General features: G+C 40.9%; 1 protein-coding gene across 2 annotated transcripts in view; it reads right to left on the bottom strand.

The window, feature by feature from the left end:
• Positions 1-23004, bottom strand: part of LOC310664667 (uncharacterized protein) — a 67319-nt gene that overhangs the window by 20741 nt on the left and 23574 nt on the right. Inside the window, exons 3-4 of one of the 2 annotated variants that reach the window (XM_083414046.1) lie at positions 19747-19811; positions 19634-19656 (exon numbers count right to left, since the gene is read on the bottom strand). The exons of the other annotated variant lie outside the window; for it this stretch is intronic. Coding sequence (XP_083270172.1) covers positions 19634-19656; positions 19747-19811 — 88 coding nt within the window. The remainder of the gene's footprint in view (positions 1-19633; positions 19657-19746; positions 19812-23004) is intronic. 2 annotated transcript variants of the gene reach the window in all.

Raw genomic sequence — 23004 nt, 5'->3', positions numbered from 1 at the left:
TGAATCCACAGTTTATTCTAAGTTCTACTGAAACCTTCTAAACAGGAAAGTTGAGTGAATATATGTATTGAACCTTGCTTCCTGTATGAAAGTAGAAAGGCAGCACATCCTGCAGGATGATCTTATAAGCATAACTTCAGCTCTGTGTAAGGATAACTTTAACTCCATGCATGTACGTATTAACCAAAACATGACTCACACAATACGATATTCCAGTAGCTGTACAGAGAAACAGATGTCTCAAATAAGCATTTAGTTTATACTAAACATAAGAACTCAAATATTAGTCTAATTAAAATTGCTTGTGCAAAACAGGCATGATCTTATGGTGAATGGCCAAACCAAGGGAATCTGCCAGAGTTTACAGAAATGTTCCCATTTTATCTTTGGTTTCTTTCACATTTAGAAATAAAAATTACAGCAATGAAACTAAGGCTGAAAGCTGCGTCCAAATGCTGAGAAAGGTACCTTCATATTTGTAACCCTGGATTATTACATTCCTCTGCCAGGTCTTATAAATCACCAAAACATCATGACCAATGGTATCCAAAAGCCACTGAAAGTTGAATTAGATCAACAAAGAACATCTGCTTCTGTCAATATCCAACTAAAGATTGTGTGTCAGTTTTCTTCCAAAATGGAAGCATCTACAACCTCATCCACAACAAGTCCTGTCCAAGCTTTTCCTACCCAGCTGACACTGGCCAAAATGGCCAATAACCCAACCTGCAGTTTGTTCCCTGTTTGCCACCCTCTACCCAACACATTCCACCTCTGCTTCCCTTCTACACCTTTAGGTGATGCCAACTATAATTGATCCATAAACTGGACACAGCTGAACTTCTCCCATCCGGAATTCAGATTATTTTTGAAGATATTGGTGACTTCATCTGAGAGCAAGGTGGGGAATTCAACACAACAGCAATTTACCATCCAGTCACTAGGTAGAACAAATGCAATAGAATGCTCTCAAAATAAATGCTGTCACTGAATAAAATGTTGGACCTTCTATGTCAAGCATATATATTTTTCTTTCTTTGAGGAAGGGTGCACTTTAATCTTTAAAGGCTTTTATTCACCCAAAGGCTCTGCATGAGTGAGGACAGCTGTTTTCACTACTGAATGATCCAGTGGCAGATCTCTTGAAAGGATATTTACTGCTAATATTCACCTTTGGCATAGGTGGGACCCATTTGCACTGTGTCTAACCAAGAGGATTAACACTGACAACAAGCCATTGCTCTTTTTGACAAGGGGGCCAAATGATTTCATGATGCCTCTCCTAAGTGAAAACAGTTTTACTGCTGTCAGGGATCTAAAATATGTTCATCTTTCTCATTTTATTGCAGGAGGAGACAAAGCACAGACCAAAGAATAGTGCTTTTTTGTGGTCACCATCTTAATTACACCCAGGAAGATGGAGACAGAACCTCCAACTTCTTAAAAAGGGAAGTGGTGAGCCTTTTTAAATGTGTGCAGATAGAACACATTATCAGTGACACAATGGAGAACAATAACAGAGTTAGGGTTTATTTATGGAGTGTGCATATATACTTACAATGTCTTGCATTTATAAAAAAAGAGTGGGAGGAAAAAAATGTTTTTTCTGGGTATTATAACAATGAAACGACTACCAAGAAACAGCATTCAATCGGACCAGAGAAGTCAAAAAATTAAACAGACAACCACAATAAGGTTCCTTTTTATAGTTTTATCTGTGCACACCTGCAAAAGAACTCAGAGAAATGAATGTTGTGGAGGGTTTGTGTCAGTCAGTGTAGACAGTGCGGAGCTAGATGAACCAATAGTCCAACTCAGTATAATGCAACTTCCTGTGTTATTAGCTAAGCAGGAGTGAAACTTAGGGTGGAGTGAACCAACTGAACAAGAGGGAACAGAATGAGTGAAATACTTTCAGCCTTAGTCAAATCCTCGAGAGCCAAGACCCACTGGTACACATGGGTTCAGTGTTGTGGAACGCCCTCCCATCAGATGTCAAGAAGATGAGTAACTATATAACTATACAACCTTTAGGAGACATCTGAAGGGAGTGCTATATAGGGAAGCCTTTTAATGTGTAATGTTTTACTATGTTTTTATATTAGTTGCAGTGGCGTAGCGTGGGGGGTGCAGGGGGGGCCGGCCGCACCGGGGGCAACATCTGGGGGTTAGGGTTAGGGGGCGCAAATCCACGGGTTAGGGGGCGCAAATTACTTGCCTAGCCCCGGGTGCTGACAACCCACGCTACGCCACTGATTAGTTGGAAGCCGCCCAGAGTGGCTGGGGCAACCCAGTCAGATGGGCGGGTGTACAAATTAACGATGGTGGTTGAAATATACTCAGAGTCGCAAGGTGATTTCATGCTCTTTATTCAGCTCATAGTGGTGAGGAGGAATGAATGAATGTCCCCTCAAAGTATCTGTTTTATATACATTATTTACACAATGGGCTGCACATGATTGGCTAATTCTGGAATTCTACTGTAAGCCAATCAGGTTGTGGATTCACTTATATCTGGAGCATGATTGGGTGGTTCCTGCCAACCAATCAGACTGCTGCATTGTTCTAGGACCAATCAGACTGATGCATTCTGAATCCTATTGTTCTAGGACCAATCAGACTGCTGCGATTTGGATCCTATTGTTCTAGGACCAATCAGACTGCTGCAGTTTGGATCCTATTCAACTCAGTACATAACAGTGGTGGTGGTGATGATGATGATGATGATGATATTGAAATTGTTCCATCAGTGCAAACATTTCAGGTTCCCAGACAGAACAGTCCTGGCTTTGTCTGCACTGTTCTGGAGGTTCTGCTGGACACACCCAAGGCAATTTCAGGAGGCTGGGGGAAGAAGGTCTTTGCACAAATTTCCATGGATGGGACTCATTAGTTGAATCCCACCCATGTTTTTCACTATTGTTTCCCACCTAATCTAGGGTCACATTTCATTTTTGAAAAGATACAAGGAATTATATCTTTCTATCCTTGATGAAGTTTTCTTTTTCTTTGCATGCCTTTGCATTCTGATCGGTTCTGTTAAAAACTGTGTTTTGTCCAAAGTGGTCCCCATAACCACCACCACCACCAGACCAGAGCTCCTGAGACCTGTGAAGAGTATAAGGTTTAGGGAACAATAATCTGTCCTTTCTTTTGTATCTCAGTATAGACATATACACAAGAAATCTTCTGAGAAAGCTCACGGTATAATGAGGAAATTCTGGGAATAATTATGCAAGGGATAGTATATACTCCAGCAAATGAAATACATCTTTTTATTTAAAGCAATGTTTTTTACCACCAACTTGCTGCAATTAGGAGGTTGTTGGAAAGATATCAGTTGAGATTTGAAGCCTTATTTCTGAAGATGTTTTGAATTAACAACTAATTGGTAGCTTTCTTTGATAACTATTTTATTGTAGGGTGCAGCTCAGATGAAAATCAACCACAAAGGGAACTCAATTTTGTTTGTCATTAATTTAAACAGATGATTTACATAGACCCGCTTCTCCGCCTCCATTTTTGTGTGCCTTACAATTCCTTAATGCCAACTAGCAGCAGTTGGAATTGATGCTGTGTCATTTCCTATTTATATATGTTACAGAATGTTTCCTGTCATACATTAGCAGTGGGTTGTGGGAATGGCTGGAACACTGTGAGAATCCAAATGGGAGCCCTTGCAATGTTATGAAGAAGTGGCAAGCAAAACATTGTAAGGGCATGGCTGTGTTTGGGTTAGTGAGGCCATTCTAGTCCCACTGGACAATTCAATCTCCATGAATTTACACTCCAGGATTTTTTAAAAACTCTCTGTGAACTTGCAAATAGAACTACACATATCTGATTTGAATCAGAAATTATGCAAGTGACCACAAATACCCACACATTATCTACAATCCCCTTATACTTGATGCGCCTGATGCAAGAGTTTAGGTGTTTATATTTTCTGGTAACTAAGTACTGGATGATTGAAATACTATGAAAGGGATGGACCATGGCTCAGTGTCAGAGCACATGGTTTGTATGCAGAAAGTCGTAAGTTCAGTCCCTGGCATTGCCAGTTAAGAAGATGAGGTGGGGGAAGACGAATCAGGCTGCTTGTGACGTGAAGAACTGATAGCTTGCATATCCAGTGCTAGTCAAGGTAACAAAATGTTTGATGGACTAATAGTGTGATGGGACATTAGGCAACTTCCTATCAAGTGATGACTTGATCAGAATAAGTCACAGAATTCATTCTGAGAATGCATTGGCAATTCACTAAAAAAAAAAAAAGCCTCACAACTTGCTCACAGGAGTGGGCTACTCATGGAATCTTCTGGTACACCTCTCTCAAAGTGTGGATGGGAGAAGGGGTATTCATGAAAGCTAGTGAGACCATATAACACCAGTCCTGAAAGACCTACATTGGCTCCCAGTACGTCCCCGAGCACAATTCGAAGTGTTGGTGCTGACCTTTACAGCCCTAAATGGCCTCGGTCCAGTATACCTGAAAGAGCGTCTCCACCCCCATCGTTCTGCCCGGACACTGAGGTCCAGCTCCAAGGGCCTTCTGGTGGTTCCCTCACTGCATGAAGTGAGGTTACAGGGAACCAGGCAGGGGGCCTTCTCGGTAGTGGCGCCCGCCCTGTGGAACACCCTCCCATCAGATGTCAAGGAAATAAACAACAATATGACTTTTAGGAGACATCTGAAGGCAGCCCTGTTTAGGGAAGTTTTTAAAGTCTGCTGTTTTATCGCTTTATTAATATTCTCTTGGGAGCCGCCCAGAGTGGCTTTGGAAACCCAGGCAGATGGGCAGGGTATAAATAAATTATTAGCATTAGTATTATTAGTATGTTTCCCGCCTCCTCAGTTCCCAACCTTCCTTGTAGGGAAGGTCTGCACTGGGCTTGCGTCTGCTGGAACAGTTTCTGCACACAATAGGGTCCCTAGTTGTGATGGGGGTTCTACTTGTATAGACCATGTATTCAAGTGAACAATGAATTGCTTGGAGCTACCCACCCATGATTGCCTTCTCTTTGTGAACTGGAAAATTTAAAAGCTTTCCGTTTTCTCCTTTCATGGAAGAGGGACTATGATCTTGCATTGAGTTCACGGTTCTGATGCAACATTGTTTATGAGACTGTTTCACTTTGATTACAAAATTTGGCTCTTGGGGTGTTGTAGGAACCAGTTCAGGGATAGTCACAGCAGCAGTAGTATACACTAATGGGCATATCCACCTTTGCACATAAGGGGTGTGTGTGTTATTAAGTGTTGCCTGGCTCCGAGGTCCCACCTGCCTAACCCTATAATGACATGGAATACTCACAAGCAATCTAACTTTTTAGAGGGATACTGCCAGCAATAGAATATTGCCACCTAGGGGGAGAAATGAAGAGTGAGTTAACTAGTCAAAATCCCGCACAGAGCCTAGGAAAATGAAAAATTGCGTGCAATGTAGCCAAAATTCACAATTACAGGTTCAGAATATGAATTTGGCACACTTGTATTGTGCACCTGTATTCCAAACTGGGCACCATTTCCCCCAATTCCTGTCCAGCTTTGATTATATTCATAATGTATGACTGTACGTAAATTTTGGAAGCATCCAAGAGGCTTTGTTCAAATCCTCTTTTAATCCCATGGTTGCTACAGGCCTCCAATCCACAGATCCTTGCATATAGCATGAGGCAATAGTGTACATGGATACTGAACATCAATCTATGGTGCTAGAGACAAAGTAGCATGAGCTGAGATTGGATTTGAGCTCAAAAGGATTCAGAAACTCTGAGTTAGTACAACCCATTCTTCCCACCTGTGATTTGAAGGACAGAACCTCCAGATAGACTTGACTCACTGGCATTTATTTATTTTTAAGAAAGAACACAAAGAAAACAATTGAAGAAAGGTGTCTGGCCTGGCTTGGGTATCAAGTTGAATTTGCATTAGAGGTAGCTAGACAAATAAACCTTTTGAACTGCAAACTCTGTAAGAACTATATGTATGGAACATGTCAAGAGAAAATAAATCCAGGTCACCACAATCCCACTTTTAGAAGGTAGTTTTTGTAAGAGGAGTGCTAATCTTACTTTCAATACAGTTATGAAATGTTTGGCTTTTCTGTATAATATTTTAAAGTCCCTGATGAAATTAAAGTGTCTAACTCCTTGAGCAAAAATGTATTTTTAACAGCCTTTCATAATTGGGATGATCATTTAATTGGACAGCTGTGTAAATTATATGAAGGGAAATCTGGATTTATACAATGTCCCCTTAGTTTGATATTTCAGAGTAGTTCTAAAAATTGTAGATTAAAAGTATTTATTTATTTTACATTCAACCTGCCTTTCTGTAGAACAAAAATATACTCAAGATGGCTTACAATTAAAACAAAGCAAGGAATGTTGCACACACACAGCTCCCTAGAAGTATAATACAATTTAAAAAGAATCAACAGAGCACCACCACAGCCCAGTTCGCTGGGCAGCACCCAAAAATGCTTGCTGGAGAAGGTTAATTTTAGTCTGTCAGAAGGCAAACAGTGGTCGGGCCAGGCCAATGTCCTTGGGCAGCCTGTTCCAGAATCTCAGTGGCATCACAGAAAAGGCCCTACTTCTTGTGCCTGGCTGATTTCGGATGATGGGCATCAGTGGCTGATCATAAGAGTTTAGCGTTTTCATGCTCTTTTCATATGGAAGAATGTAAGATGATAGATAGATAGATAGATAGATAGGGTACCAAATTCCATCCTTTGCGTTATCTTTGATTCAAAGTACACTGCTAAATTTCCCCCTTTTCAGAATCCTTCTAGATCAAGTATGGGAAACCAGTGGCCTTGCAGATGTTGCTGAGTTACAACTCCCATCAACCCTAGTCATTGATCATGCTCACTAGGACTGCTGGGAGTTGTAGTTCAGCATCTTCTGAAGAGTCAAAGATTCCCTGCTCCTGCCCTTGATCTTCTTCCTCCCCACCCCCATCTTCCTCTTCCCACCTCTAATGACCTACTGCCATAACTAAGAGGCATTGTTTTCAGGTTACCTTGGCTGTGTAAGGATAATGGGAACTCAGCAATATTGAGGGATGTGCCATCATAGTGTGTGCTGTGAGCACAGTGGGCAACTGGACATGGCTTAGTTAACAATGTACAGACTCTGCTTCTTTATTTAAAGGCTTTAAAACTTCTACACTTCCAAACTTCCCATGTTCTTTGGTTCACTCTGGAGCAATGTTGGGCTATGCTACAAGAGACTGGGGCAATGACTCATGCATTTGGGCTGCATAGAACATGCCTCACGAGGCTCATGGCAGAAGGCAGGGATTCCTCAGCAAACACATCAACCTGGCAGGTGTTTTGTGAAGGGCGGTACCACTGTTTGAGGCCATTCAGTCACCCTCACAAGGAAAAAATAAAACTGGGGAAGTTTTCTTCCCCAATGTCTTAATGTGCACACAAATCTGGCACCCTCAAAATAAGTGGATATGTAACTCACCTTGTCATGTTCTCAAAGCCACTTTAGAATTATGGCATTGTTCTGGGCACAAATTTCTGTGTATTTATGAGGTATGCGTGCAGGTATGAAGTGGCATATCACAAAAGCAGGTTGTTAGAAGCTACATTAAATCAGATAGTTTAGATTGTTCATATATGCAGTTGAAACGGAACAGCATTGCAGCAAATGATAATTCAAGTATGCTAAAATGTATGTGCTGTTTTGGAGTCTTCAGAAATGATTAGAGGAGAAGAGTGTTCTGGCTCTCCTGGATAGCATTGCAGACTGTGAATGCTTTTAAAAACTAAACAATTTATCTACCGTATTATTCTTTAATATGTATTTAAGCAAGTCATTCCACTGACTCTTGTATTACATTACTTTCTGCCCTCTCTCGATATAGTCCACCATTTCCTAAAATTATAGCTGTAATCCAAGCTGCCAGTAGCTATTTGTTTTCCAATTTAGAGCCAGAACTATGCAGTCCGGAATGGGAGAACACAGACGAGCATAGACTGTGTCCTAATAGAAGAAGAAAAGAGTGACCATAAAGCCATCGGTAGCCCAGTCCAGAAGAGACTGCAATACTTATAGCAGCATTAGCCACAACGTAACTTCAAGGTGCACAGATTAACGTGGGAATTGCATGAATCCTAGATTCCTGGGATTTCACTTTCTGTGAACAGTAGCTGTTCAGCAGGGTGGATGTTATTCACAGGACTGCTAGGTGGCATCTTTACCTGAAAACTTGTGTGTTCTCTATTAAAAAGCATTGCTGTATACGAACAGAAATTTGAATCCTATGTGGAAGAAGGACTTTCTGTAATATCCAGTTGTTGGCATCTTTCTGTCTCACAAGACAATGGAGTGTGCCTCCACTCTGGGGCACAAGCCTGGGCAGTGTATATGGAGGTCCTGGGCTACCCAGATGACAAGACCCCACTCTCAGCTTCCCTAATGTGATCCAAAGGAAAGCAGAGCAATATACTGGTATTTGGCACCAGCTTGGCTGCAGGAGTTATGAGAAGGAGGCACACAATATGCCATTCAACTGTCTTAGGGATTCCACTCCAGATATGTGTAGGGTTTACTCCTTAGCCTTTTCTTCTCCCCAAGATGTCCCACAAGCAGTGGGTACAGATTTTTCCTCGGGGTTTACTCCTGAAGCCTTTCTCACGAATGAATATAGCCATAAGGCAGCAGATGTTTAGGATCTGAGTTTCCCTTCTCCTGATATTCAGTAACTCGTGGTATTTAGTAGGTTTCCTACCCAATCAAAGCTGCAGATTGCTCTTGGGTTCCCTAACTGCATGATTCCTTTATGGGAGATAGGATCCAGGCTTCCTGTCATGCTTAGAGTAGGAACATTTAGATCAAGGGGACATAAGTTCTAAGCATGACTAAGTCTGGCTCCAACCCATTAGATCTGCATACTGTAGCAGCCAATATTGTGTATATATATATATATATTTGTTTTTCTACATTGTGGGCTGCATTATTTTCCTGTTTTAGAGTTTTCCTGAGAAATGTACTATAGTCAAACATGTGTAAGAACAGCAGGCGTGGAAGTGATACATACTCCATTTGTTGCTTATTGTCTTGTATAAGAAATGAACTCATATTCTCTATCGCAGGGAGCTGCACGGGACTCTTATCTTTTTCTCTCATGGATCTTTTTTCTCATAGAGCAAACTGGAAGTCCTAAGAGCAACATTTTGGCTTCCCCTGTGTGTGTTTCAGGCAGAGGACAAAGAAATTCACAGCAATAGTGAAAGTATGTTCTCAAAACTATCCAATGCTAAATGACAAGAAGCCATTTTCAAAAGAGTGTTTGTTGTGGTTCCTTTGTATGTGCATCTCATGACAACTATACTTTTGTTTATTGATTCACTATGACATTTATAAACTTCCTTTCATCCACAGCACTCAAAGTGGCATACATTGTTTTCTCCCCACACTGCTGCCGCCATTTTTATTCTCAAAACCACTGTTTGAGGTAGGTTCAGCTGAAAGACAGTTATTGGCTCAAGGTCACCCAAGGAGTTTCAGGCTGAATTGGGACACTCAAACCACAACACTGTGTTGTCCCTCTAGATATAGGGGTTTCTGAGAAATAATCCCTTATTGTGTGAAACATAGTATATATGGGAGTGTTCATATCCTGCTCCTGGTGAGTCCCCATTTTGAGTCAAGGCAATAGGCCTTGAAAAGCTGACTCATGCATCACTTGCACAACTATTTGTTCCTGCTACATGTTATCATGTGAGAAAGAGTCTTCAGATTAAATTAAATTGAGCCCAATTGTAAACAGTTTCTCTTTTCTTTTTTAAAATAAAGGAATAAAAATAAATTTGAAACACCAAATGAAAAATATATTTTTCATATTGACTTCAGATTTAGAATGTAACGGAAGTGAATTCCACTGTATCAAATTTGTGTTTAGCAACAGAGACTGCTTTACATTAAAAGAGTGAGAACAAATTATTGTGTGGGCTGTTTCTTCCATGGTATCAAATACATTTGTAACATGCAGCCTTCTAAAGAATCTGAGGTTCTACATGTCTCTCATATTCTTTTTATAAAAAAATGTCCAGATGTTTCCCTAAACATTTTAGAACTTTATTTGAAAAACATTTTTCTTCTTTTCAAATGAGAATATCTGTAAAGTGCAATTAAACATGTTTTTCCAACTAAGCACACTAGCTTAAACTGTGTGGCAAGAAAAGATAAATAAGGAAAAATAAAAACAAGCTGTGACTTAGAAGTGAACAAAATGTAGCATCCTCTAGTTTACACCAGTTCCTGATTCCAGTTTATTAAGCTGCAGCACGCAGTTTCCATGAATTCTAGCTTCATGTGGCCTTTAATGCATTCATTTCTAATCTTAAACTAATCAGCACTTACCAGCATTCACATATTGCACTTAACAATGAGATGAAAAAATGAACTGTATGTTGCACATAGAGTCTATGAAGAAATGCGTATGAATAGTCAAATGCTTATGTGAACATCCTAACGTTTTAGAATCAGAATGAAACCTCCATACACTCATGGCCTGCACAATCTCCTATACTGTTTCTCTGCTTTCCCCTAAAATGAACCTCAATCATATTTCAAAACTGTGAAATGATTTCGGCAGCAATCCCGTGCCCACATCCCAGAAGCCATCCAAGGGGGCATAGTGAAGATAGGGGTCCAGTCACAGAGGCCTCCTTGCAACAGGTCTGCTGCTTTTACCTCTCTGCCTCTAGGGCTTTATCAGCAGAATAAGCAAAAGGGGGTCTTTTTCCTGATTGTTGAGGCATAATGGGGTACAGAGGAAAAATCCTGTAAGCTGAAGGAAGAGGAGGGAAAGAAGATCAATATCCCTCTTTCCTCGTCTTCTCTTATTCTGTCCATAATTTGAAGTATTATATTGGATTATGGATGGCGGTCCCAATCCTGTAAGAGTGATGTCTGCTTTGAGAAATCCAACTTTTCTGCCCCAATTATCTCTTAACAATCATTTTGTTTGTTTGTTTGTGCAATAATTTAACTTAGCTTTCTGATTACGTTTTGCTAATATATATATGGGGGGAGGGGAATGTACACCTGCCAATTCCCATCTTCTTTTTAAATTGTTTGGGTGCTGGGGGCATGCCTCTATACTTGGCTGGCTCCTATAATAAACAGGATACTGCAAGGAGCTATACGTGATACTGTACACTTGTCAATTACATATATTTATTTTGGTTTGCACTCATGGTGTTTGTTTCTCTATGTTCCAGCATTCAGAGTGCAATGCTGACACTTCCTTTTATTGTATTCTATTGTGCTGTCAGCTCTGGTTTGCAGCACAGTCAAGTCATGGAGGCTGATAATTTGCATACTTGTTATGAGTATTCACAAACACATTACAGCAGTGCAGGTAGCAGATTACCCACCAGAACTCAACAATCTGCACTTACAGTAAATATTCCACTTTTGGAGAATGAGAATGATGCTTTAAATGTCGGTGGTTCTTTTAGAAACACTCTGTCACATTTATGGATCTCTGCGTCACGTTTATGGCACCCGGTGTCATGGTAAGTTGTCTAAAGTGCCTGTCAGCTTCACTCACAAATTGAACAGAAATGAACACCTCACAAGACTAACATATGTTTTCTCCCCGACCCTGGCTTCTCAATGCAAGGTTTCTTTTCTACTTTTCACCCAAGGCTTGGATCTATAATTTCTCTTGTTCCATATAAATGGAGCAGTTCAATAGGTGGAAAAGTTATAAATACTGAAATCTTATGAAGTGAAATGTCTATAATTACTCTTTAAAGCAACAACCACATTCTAGTTGAGGGGTGAGCAGAAGGTAGACAGTCCGGAAACTACTGGTAGACCTTGGGCTGATCCGCAGTAAATCAGTAAATGTTTCTGACACCCAATTGTTTAACGATAGCAACAAACAAAACTGCTTTCCCCCCCTAATTTCAGTTGCTAAAATGAAGAAAACCCACCAAGAGTTTCTTTTTGTATGAAAGGTTTGTGTCCTGCTCTGGTAGTGAAAACAAATTCCTAGGCTCTGAATGTTCCTTATTTCTATTTTGCATCTGGCTCTGGCTGAAGTTTTAGTGAAGAATAAACATTGCACACAGATGCAAAGCACAAAAACAAAGGAGATTTAACAAGTCTGAAGTCTGCCCTCTCCTGATCTAGATCTATTAATTTGGATTTAGACCAGGCTTTCGAAGAGAAACTGTTTTCCAGAGCGATCCAAGGCACAGATGCTCTTCAACAGAAGGGATTTATGTGGAGTTAAAGTGTCCCTCCATCATCCCTCACTGGTGGAGGAGCTTTCTTATTGGTGGGAAAGACCCACAAGCAAGGAGCACCCCAAAGTACCCATGCAAGCAGCAGGTAGGAAGCTACTGCCAGCAGTGTCCCTGCCAGAGGAAACCTCCCTCACCCACAATGGGGCATTGTGAGGGGTGGTTCTGATAGCAACAGGGGCAGTCCAGGCCTCTTTACTATGTCAGTCTGGGATCTGGCACAGTAAAGGGGCATCCTCATCCTTATTGCTTCCCACCTTCCTCCCTGGCCTGTGCAAGCAATGGGTCTGTGGTTGCAGTGGTGGCTGCATGGCTCTAGCAAGCCATACCACTGCCAGCCAGGGGCAGACTTAGGCTGATATGAAAACTTCTAACATTATTATTTTGGTGACTGTTGTGAGGGAGTAAAGAAGGAGTAAATTCAGGCCTTCAAATAGGGGCTAGGCCCACTGTTCATTATTGAAGGGGCTAGGCCTACTATTCATTATTGTTTCCTTTAGCAGTGGTGGTGGCAGCTTCCATATTTTGTTTTTGAGATTCTCAACGAGCCGTTATACTTCTACAATCCTGTTCTATTGTACTCCATCCTCTTTTACAACAGAGCAGGGGTGCCAACTTGAATAAAATATTGTGGGGGCCCAGGAAAGACCTTCCCCTGCATAACCGATCACATGACACAGTGCGCACAAAACCATTTGAATGGGAATGCTCGTCATCTTGGGGGGGGGGGGGGGCGTGAGCTGTCTTGCCAGAGTGGTACATGCTCTGGTTATCTCTCGCTTCGACTACTGCAATGTGCTCTATGTGGGGCTACCTTTGAAGGTGACCCGGAAACTACAACTAATCCAGAATGTGGCAGCTAGACTGATGGCTGGGAGTGGCCGCTGAGACCATATAAAACCGGTCTTGAAAGACCTACACTGGCTTCCAGTACATTTCCGAGCACAATTCAAAGTGTTGATGCTGACTTTAAAGCCCTAAATGGCCTTGGTTCAGTATACCTGAAGGAGCGTCTCCACCTCCATCGTTCTGCCCGGACACTGAGGTCCAGTGCCAAGGGCCTTCTGGCGGTTCCCTCGCTGCGAGAAGCCAAGTTACAGGGAACCAGGCAGAGGGCCTTCTCGGTAGTGGCACCCGCCCTGTGGAACACCCTCCCACCGATGTCAAAGAGAAAAATAACTACCAAACTTTTAGAAGACATCTAAAGGCAGCCCTGTTTAGGGAAGCTTTTAATGTTTAATAGGTTATTGTATTTTAGTGTTTTGTTGGAAGCCGCCCAGAGTGGGTGGGGAAACCCGGGTATAAATAATTTATTATTATTATTATTATTATTATTATTATTATTATTATTATGGCCGAAGCCCCCACAGCCCCTGGGATTTGACTCCTATGCAACAGAGTACAAAATGTAAACTTCTTAAAATACACTAAAACAGTGCCTTTCTAGCTGTAAGGAAAGAGAGCTGGGGTATGGTGCTGGGGAAGAGATCAGGAGCTCTGCTTTTCATCATATTTAACCTGAGATGTTGGAGATCTTCCCAGCAGGAAATATGAGCAGCAGGAAAAGAACATAGAAACTCAGAAAGCTGACCATCTAGCCCAGTATTATCAACAATGATAGACAGTGACTCACCAGGGTTTTAGGCTGCGGCCTCTCTCTGCCTTGCCTTGAGGTTCCAGGAACTGAACCAGGGACCTTTCACATTGAAAGTAGCTGCTCTGCCACTGAGCAATTTTTTCTATCTTACCTGAGGATATTGTATCCCATTGATTCCAATGGGACAAGCAGAATGAGTTTTTCTGGACTAGTGGCGTGATTTTTGTAAGAGAAAATATTGGAAAGATAAAACAGAAGAAGGAAGGAATGCTTTCCTTTCTGCCAAGGTGGTAGAAAGATATTGTGAGCAGTGAGGTTGGTGCTACAAGCAGCAGACAAGTAAAGTAGAAACAGAGCTAAGAAGAGGACATTTAATTTGTTAGGAATAACATCACTGAAAAGCTTTTGAAGTGGTGATCAGGGATGGAGCAGAAATTCAATTCAGTTTGCATCTAAAGGCTAACTTACCAGTTGCATACTTTCTGAACTGGTATGTAACCCGAAGCACAGATATCTTTTGAAATTTGCACTTCTCCAAATTTTATAACGCAAATCTCCAGTCAGGTAATGTGCACAACAGTTATTAGATTAAAGTGTGCATAAAAATGCATATATTAGTGAAAGTAACATGCAAAAATACATTATATTAGGGGAAGATACAAAAATGTGTATTTTAGGAAAAACTGCATGCAAAAATGTGTAAATTAGGAGAAATTCACACTAAAATGCTGATGAATTTTCATGAGAACTTTTTTCCCTCAATGAAGCAGATTTAGAAATGTGGAGAAGTGAAGATTTAAAAAAATGAAAAACACGGAGTAACTGAAATGGGCATTTTTGCCCATCCCAAGAAACAAAAACAGTGGCAGTAGGATGGAATGAGTAAAAGCTGGAGTTTTCTGCCCAGCCTCAATGCACTAGACATTGCCACAAATGCCTTGAAATATCTTCTAAATAGAACTCTGTGAGGACAATGTGATCATTTAAAATACTTTTCCAGATTCACTTGCTGGGGAGCAAACATTGCATTGCAAACAATCAGAGCGTAAACGAGCCATTATGTGTGTTCCAGCTTTCAATGTTTTCGGTACTTGGCCCTCTTGACTCACCCATTACTACCCTCAGTGTTCCTTATTTACATGCACCTGCCGCACTATTAACACCTCATTAAGATACACACCTGCTGTGGTTCATATTTAAGTCCACTGTACCACAACCATTAACCTGCTGTATTTCATTAGGAGGCACTCAGCACAATGGCAGCACAGAGCAGAGCTCATTAATGGGTCACATTGCCACTGAAAATTGGTTTTCTGGGGGGAGTCTCCTTTGGGTTCAAATTCCCTTTTATTAGTAATTGATTTTGTATTAAATATTTTCCCAGAAAAAAGTATATATAACTGGAACACGCATAACATTAAATCCAGCTGAAACAGCATCGTTTTCAGACACTGCAGACTAATAATAGGAAAGTGAAATATATTATAATTAGGTAACAAGGTCAGCTTTTCAGTTAAACCTAAGGGCTTGGGCCTGCCACAAGCTCTTGGCTGAATAATGCAATCTCCCCAGACCTTGGTTTATTCCTATGAAAAATGGACACTTCTCTGTGAGTGAAATCCATACAGTTGTGCAGTATATGGTTTGGAAGCCATTGTGGCATAGTGGTTGGTTACACGTTGGCAGGTTCAAATCTGCAGTGAGCAATGAAGATCAGTGGGAGGAGACCTTAGATCTCTCTCTCTCTCTCTCTCTCTCTCCCTCCCTCCCCTGAGAATTGCAGATGGGCAGAATGCTGTTGTAAACCACTCCGGGATTTGAACTGATGAAGGATTTTAAATGTAAATTAATATGGGATGATTGCCATGGAGGACACAAGAATGCCCTCACAGAGGACATCTATAGCAGAGAGAGCAAGCCCCCCTCCCCCAAATTCCCCTATATACCAAAAGTACTGGTCCAAGAACATTTGGCACAGCCTTAGGTAGTGGTTTCATTTGACCCATAATAATAAAACCAAGAAATTGTATAAGTAAATTCTATATGTTTGTGTAAAGCACAAAATATGAGGTTCTTGACATTTGTGGTTCTAGTCAATGCATCAATAGGAGTATAGCATCTAGATCAAGGGAAGTAATAGTGCTACTGTATTCTGCTCTGGTCAGACCTCACCTGGAGTACTGTGTCCAGTTCTGGGCACCACAGTTCAAGAAGGACACTGACAAACTGGAACGTGTCCAGAGGAGGGCAACCAAAATGGTCAAAGGCCTGGAAACGATGCTTATGAGGAACGGCTAAGGGAGCTGGGCATGTTTAGCCTGGAGAAGAGGAGGTTAAGGGGTGATATGATAGCCATGTTCAAATATATAAAAGGATGTCACATGGAGGAGGGAGAAAGGTTGTTTTCTGCTGCTCCAGAGAAGTGGACACGGAGCAATGGATCCAAACTACAAGAAAGAAGATTCCACCTAAACATTAGGAAGAACTTCCTGATAGTAAGAGCTGTTCGACAGTGGAATTTGCTGCCAAGGAGTGTGGTGGAGTCTCCTTCTTTGGAGGTCTTTAAGCAGAGGCTTGACAACCATATGTCAGGAGTGCTCTGATGGTGTTTCCTGCTTGGCAGGAGGTTGGACTCAATGGCCCTTGTGGTCTCTTCCAACTCTATGATTCTATGATTCTATGATTCTAGTCACTTTCCGAATGTAGACAATAAGGAACATTTATAGTCCCATAACAATTTCTCAATATCAGTGATCAAGTTAGTTAAATCTGACATTGTGTCTTGAGTACTGACTTAAGCATTACTCATTATATCTACATCCAGCCAATGTATATTCTATAGGGTTCCCAAGCAGTCTCCCACACCACACCAAACCAAGACCTGCTCAGCTTCTGCAGAGTTGGTGCATTATTTGCCTCCGACACCATGACTCACAGAGAACCACACTGCACAGTTCATCTTTTGATTCTTTTATCTGTTACAGCAGACTGTGTCATTCTGGTTAATGTACCATAGCTCAAGGAGCATCCTCTGGACTACAAAGTCTGCATAGGCTTCTTTGCTCTAGAACAAGTTCACTGCAGGGATAGAGAAATATGTACTGTGTCAGCTAACATGAATGAATTATTACCAACTTTTGTCTGATGTAAGCAACTATCTATATTAGCTTCTTTTATATAAATGGCACTGTATTCCTGACTATATGATTTAAGGACTGCAGATACAGTGGTACCTCGGGTTAAGTACTTAATTCGTTCCGGAGGTCCGTTCTTAACCTGAAGCACCACTTTAGCTAATGGGGCCTCCTGCTGCCGCTGGACCGCCGGAGCACAATTTCAATTCTCATCCTGAAACAAAGTTCTTAACCTGAAGCACTATTTCTGGATTAGTGGAGTCTGTAACCTGAAGCGTATGTAACCTGAAGCGTATGTAACCCAAGGTACCACTGTACTGCCATTCACATGAAATCCATGGCTAGGAATCCTACAAGTATGAACGGACAAGGTAAGTGATGCAAACAACACTGCTGTTGTTGTTTTTTCTGAGAAAGTGGGCTTCTGCCCATGAAAGCTTATGCCACAATAAAAAAACCTAATATTAATGGTGCCACGGGACTCCTAATTGTTCATATTACTATATGGTAGTTTCACATCCCATATTTTGAGAGAATATTTTAATGAACTGAAAGCCACATTCCAGTGAAGATAAAGTGGTAACACCACAGAAATTCTTATCTTCAGCATACAATTCCAAGAGATATTTTCTGATGAAAAGGCTAATAAACCAATGGCAATGAGGACACTTAACATATGCAAATCTGTTCCCGTGAAAGAGTTAAAGTGCTTTATAATATAATTTTGCTTTCAGTGCCAATATAATTAGATTGTAACAAGCAAATCCTCACAACATAACACAGTGAAAATTTGAAAATTTGATTCTGCCTGGCAAACAACCAAGTCCCTGTGTGTGCGCAAACCTGACATTAATAAGCTACAAGAGATTACATGATTTAGAAAAGAAGCACTTGGTGTTACAAAATCAAATAATAGATCTCTAGGCTATAATTAGGAGAATTGGGATTCAACAATGAAGTCATAATAATGTAATTTAGCTGTAAGTAACAGAGCCATGGAGTCACATTAGGAGGTGTGATCACATCTTTCAGCAAAGCTCCACTGTGTAGACTTATTGCTGCTCCGTTTAGTCGAGTTCCCAGCAACCTGTTGGCACCGAATCATGAGCTGTCGGCCTCTTGTTCTCCAGGGGCAGTATGGCAAGGCGCCACCCATGCCTTTTTATTTCAGCCTTGTGACTTTTAAGTTCAAACAGTAAAATTATATATACTGAGTGCAAAGTTGCCAGCGAACATTTGTATAAACAGCATGACTGTAGGGGCCATCTGAGAAATAATAATGCATTAAATAATCACACAGTTAAAGCAATGCGTTAGATGTCTGCTTGGGTTGTGGGCATGTTAAATCTAGTTATTTCATTAGTCCTGGAGCATTTTTGGTTATTTGAATTCTGTTGTTAAGATATCTTAGCTGGAAAAGTGTGGTTGTTCTCCCCCCCCCCCCATAAGTTAAGAATGTATTTTATTTATTGAATTTGTATACCTCCCTTCACCTGAGGATTGCAAGGTAATTTCTAATATAAAAACACAAAACACATAACATAGTAAGTAACAAACACAAGCACACTCTGTTTAAAAGGCAATAGATTGTTTAATTGGGCCTGAAAACTAGTTGGCAGCCAGTGGTGTCAGGCTAGGATTAGCGTTACTGTATATGCTCAAACCATCTTGCTTGCCTTCGCTAAAACATATTGTTACTTTTTTAAAAAACCAAGGACAGTGAATGTTGTACATACACTGGGAAACAGACATAAATCATTTATGTAGCTAAGTACTTCATCTGAATGCTGTTCTGACATTTGATATTGATTGCTGATTTCCATTTGTACAAAACTCTATAGCTGGGACTGGAGTCTCACAGACTCTCATTGATAAACTGATACTGACATCTGATTTGTGTAGGGCTGCCATAAGTACAGGTTTCCCCGGACACATCCAGGAATCAGGCTGCAAAAAGGGTGTCTGGGCGGATTTTTGCTGAATCAGCAAAATGGCTGGGAAAACCTGGACATATGCCAAGTAGGGTGATTTTTAAAATAAAATAAAGCTTTAAAAATCCAAGAGAAGCCCAAAAACGTATGGGGGGGGCTCAACAAATTTGACTAAAAACAACAACAACTGGGATATATGACAACCCTAGATTTCTGAGACACTGCAAACTTATTTTATGATCTCTTTACAATATGTGAACTCCATTTTATTGCATTGGGTCGTTCAACACAATATCCCCCCCCCCATACAAGTGTGCAAGGGGGTAAACCCTTAGGATGTCACACAGCATGCTAGTCAGCAATCACACAGACCAAAGTTGGAGTTCACTCTTTACTAGCAAAAACACAATCTTCGCAGACTTGGCTGAGCATCAGGCCTAATGAGCTCAGCATCTCATTCCTGGTGGGTCTTTCTCCATCGGTTGCTGAGGCTGAAAGGCTCCCCACAGCTGTCTATGTTTCCTCCTCTCCAAGGCTTTTTCCCTCTGGGCAGCCAATCTCTCCTTCCCCCATTTCATGCTTCTCCTTGTTCTGAGAGATGGGGAAGTTGAGCATGTTGCAGCAGGAGGGAGCTACACCCATGACTCTTCATTAGCCCAACTCATTTCTGCCTCTTGACCTCCTTCCCACTCACCAGCTTCAGCTTCTGATTCTGGACTTCCCTCTGCCACAGAACCACCCTTGTCACCTCCTCAGCTTCTGACACTTCCTCCTGCCAGTCTTCTCCTGTCTCTGACCACCCATCACCTTCCCTGTCCCTGCAGCTCTGAGCCTTCTTCCCTTGGTGGTTCCCCAACTGGTTCCTCTGCGTCCTACCAGTCCATGACAAAGGAAGAGAAAAAGCTCATGAACGCTCATGTACATTACTATGTGCACAAATCATGAATGCATATATTTTAGTCCATCTGCATAGGTTGGGAAGTTGTAATTGGCAAACAAGCTTCTCATGCTGTAGATCAGTTGTGTCTTGTGGTGCCTTGGTGTATACTTGTTTTCCTACCTCCATGTAGGAAAACTACTATGTGTGAAATAGGTCCCAGTTTGGTTACTGGTATCAAATAATGAGGCCTTTTGAAATCTCGCTGTATCTTCTTTGTACTGATATACACAATTAAAAATAAGATAGCTACAATGAAAACTGTGTAAGTATAATATGACCAAAAGTTCATCATTTCAGAACAAAAGACACCAACTCCAACAAAGCTTTCCCAACATTTTCTCTAAATCTGAGGGTTTATCATATGGAGGAAGGCAAGATCCTTATTATCTAACTCAGATCAATTCATCACATTTATGAACATTGTTTTACCACTGTAGCACAGTTAAGGGCATCTTGTTATCCAAGCTTGTGCTTTCTTACTGAACTGCAGGCCTTGAGTTTTCCTGTCATTTTCATGTGTTGAACTTTCTGAGGCAAAGAAAAAACTGTTCGCTTTCAGGAGCCTGTTTCTAATTTGAATTTATTTGGTATGTGTTAGCCAGGACTGTTTCCTTGGCTCATATCATCTACTCATTGTAACTTAATAAAATAAATAAGTCAGCTTAGTTTTGCGAGTTGTGACTTGTGCAGTGGCTGGCACCTCATTATGACAAAAATGCTAGCCATTCACCAGGCAAGAGCTATGCTTACGTCAGTCGAGACGGCTGGGTATGCATACAGTTTTCATTTATGCTACACACTATCCTTGTCTGAGTCAATTATCTCGCTGTGTGAATGAGAAAAGAAAAGGGCTACAGTCCTATGCAAACTTACTTGGGAGTAAGTGCCACCAAACTCAGACGAACCTTCTGTCAGTCATATATTTGCTCAGCTTGTGAGGTTGCACCCATATACATGTTGGCCTCTAAGTTCAAGACTTCAGTTATTTTTAATCTTCTCTTCAATAATACTGGTTTAGAGGAGATTTCCTGGTTTCAGCCATTCATTTCTATGTGTAGTGAGGGGACCAGCGGAGGGGCAGGACAATGGTGGGAGATTCAGAACAGTCAAAAGTGAGAGCTTCACACAGTACATCGTCCATCTGTGGAACCCACTGCCATGTGAAATATGGTGATGGACACCAACTTTTCCTCTTCTTTATTTTCTTTACTCACATGTCGCTATTTTGAATGAGTGTAGGTTTTCCCTGAACTGAGAAAAGTTCCATGATTGTAGTCACACTCCTAATGGACCCTCATGTTCCTCCAGCAAGTAAATGTCAGAGTTATAAACATGTGCAAGGGAATGCCCCCTTTTTTGGCTTAAAACTTTTTAATGCCTAGTATTCCAGAATACTGATCTTGTTGGGAGTATAGGAGATTAGATGAGGAACTTTGTGACTCCCTGAGCAATAGCCAACATCAACAACCTTGTTCTTGTCATGAAATTTTATATGCAGCTAATGATTGCTGTCATGGGCAGTACTTTGACACTTCCATCTGCCCAACCTGTCCTCTGAACTAAGCTCACAAATTGACAGTATGCACCAGTCAGAGGGAAGTGGCAGAAAACAGATGTCTCCAAAACCAACCCCAACACAGAAAACAGGATGATGCCTGTATGTATTCCACACAATGAAAATTACTGAGGATCCAGCCGGAATCTTTCCCAAAAATCTTTTTCAAAGCGGTGTAGGGAAAAGTAGGTTTTTGAGAACTTTATCATACTAGCTGAATGATGTTGTGTGATAACCTGTCCAAAACATATTTTAAAAGTTGCAACTATGCAACTTTAAATGGTGCAAAAAGGCCTTGAGTCAAAAGCTTTTGGAAAGTCAAAGTACACTATGTCCACCAGGTCACGTCTGTCTATATAGCTGTTCACACTTTCAAAGAACTCTAATAGGTTGGTGAGACAGGACTTGCCCTTCCAGAAGCTGTGCTGGCTCTGCTTCAGCAAGACTTGTTCTTCTATATGCTTGGTTATTTTCTCTTAAACAGTACTTTCCACTAGTTTTCCCAGGACAGAGTTTCTCAGCTAATTAGCTGGTAATTTCCAGGATTTCCCCTGGACCTCTTTTTAAAAATTGGTGTTACATTGGCTACTTTCCAGTCTAACACCTTGAATTAGACCCAGTAACTCACTGACACTGCTTAGAGATTTTTTAAAATATCAGACAATATTTAAATACTTTCAAATAAATAAAGAAAAATGCAGCACTTTCAGGACTAGTGACTTTATTTAAATAGCTTTGAAGGGACAAAAAGACAAATTCATGCAGGTTGCTAGCCATTATGACTATATATTCCATTCAGAATCAGACACAGCATGTATCTGAATACCAGTTGCTGGAAATAACAGTGAGAGAAGGATATTGTCATGGTGTCCTGCTTGTGCGCTTCTCAAGAGGCATCTGATTAGCTAAACCAACGGAGCTAAACTTATGTAAGTGCAAGGAAGGATGTGAGCCTATGCAATATCTGTGTATATGGATGGGACAAGCAATTATAAACAATTTCATTGAGTGCTTTCATCCAGGTTTTATTTTTTGTGAACACTTTTTGGTCTATCCACAATCTGGATTTTATGGCATATTGCTATCACGACTCCATATCTCCAATGCTAACCATTTATCCTAAGTGAGAGAACACCAAATTCAGCCGAGTAGAATTATCCCAGATCCATTTTGATCCAATTTTATAGCATACACAGCTATAAAATTAGGCTTTGTTTAACTATAATGGACACAAAGCTGAGATTCCCCAAATCACAAATGGCAAATAGCTGCCTCAGTACTTTGAATGTCAATTGTCGTAAGGTACCCTAACTGTAATTTGTGCCTTGGCTAATTATTTCCCCTAGTCCCTACACAATCCTAAACATTTATATCCAGGATATCAAGAGAGAGTTAGAACAATTCAGATGTGCTAATGAAGCATCAGATGCCATGAAAACACAATGATTCATTGGAAACTATTTGTTGGCTTCTTTAAATAGCAGAATACTCTTGATTCACTGAAAGGAATGATGCTGTGTCTTAGGACTACTTTATATAAGACATATTATAAATATTAACTGATTTTAAT

The sequence above is a fragment of the Podarcis tiliguerta genome (genome assembly GCF_965153285.1).
Source record: "Podarcis tiliguerta genome assembly, chromosome: 1".
Lineage (NCBI taxonomy): Eukaryota > Metazoa > Chordata > Lepidosauria > Squamata > Lacertidae > Podarcis > Podarcis tiliguerta.
Note: the sequence above shows the minus strand (reverse complement) of the source record. Positions and strands in the feature narration are given on the sequence as shown.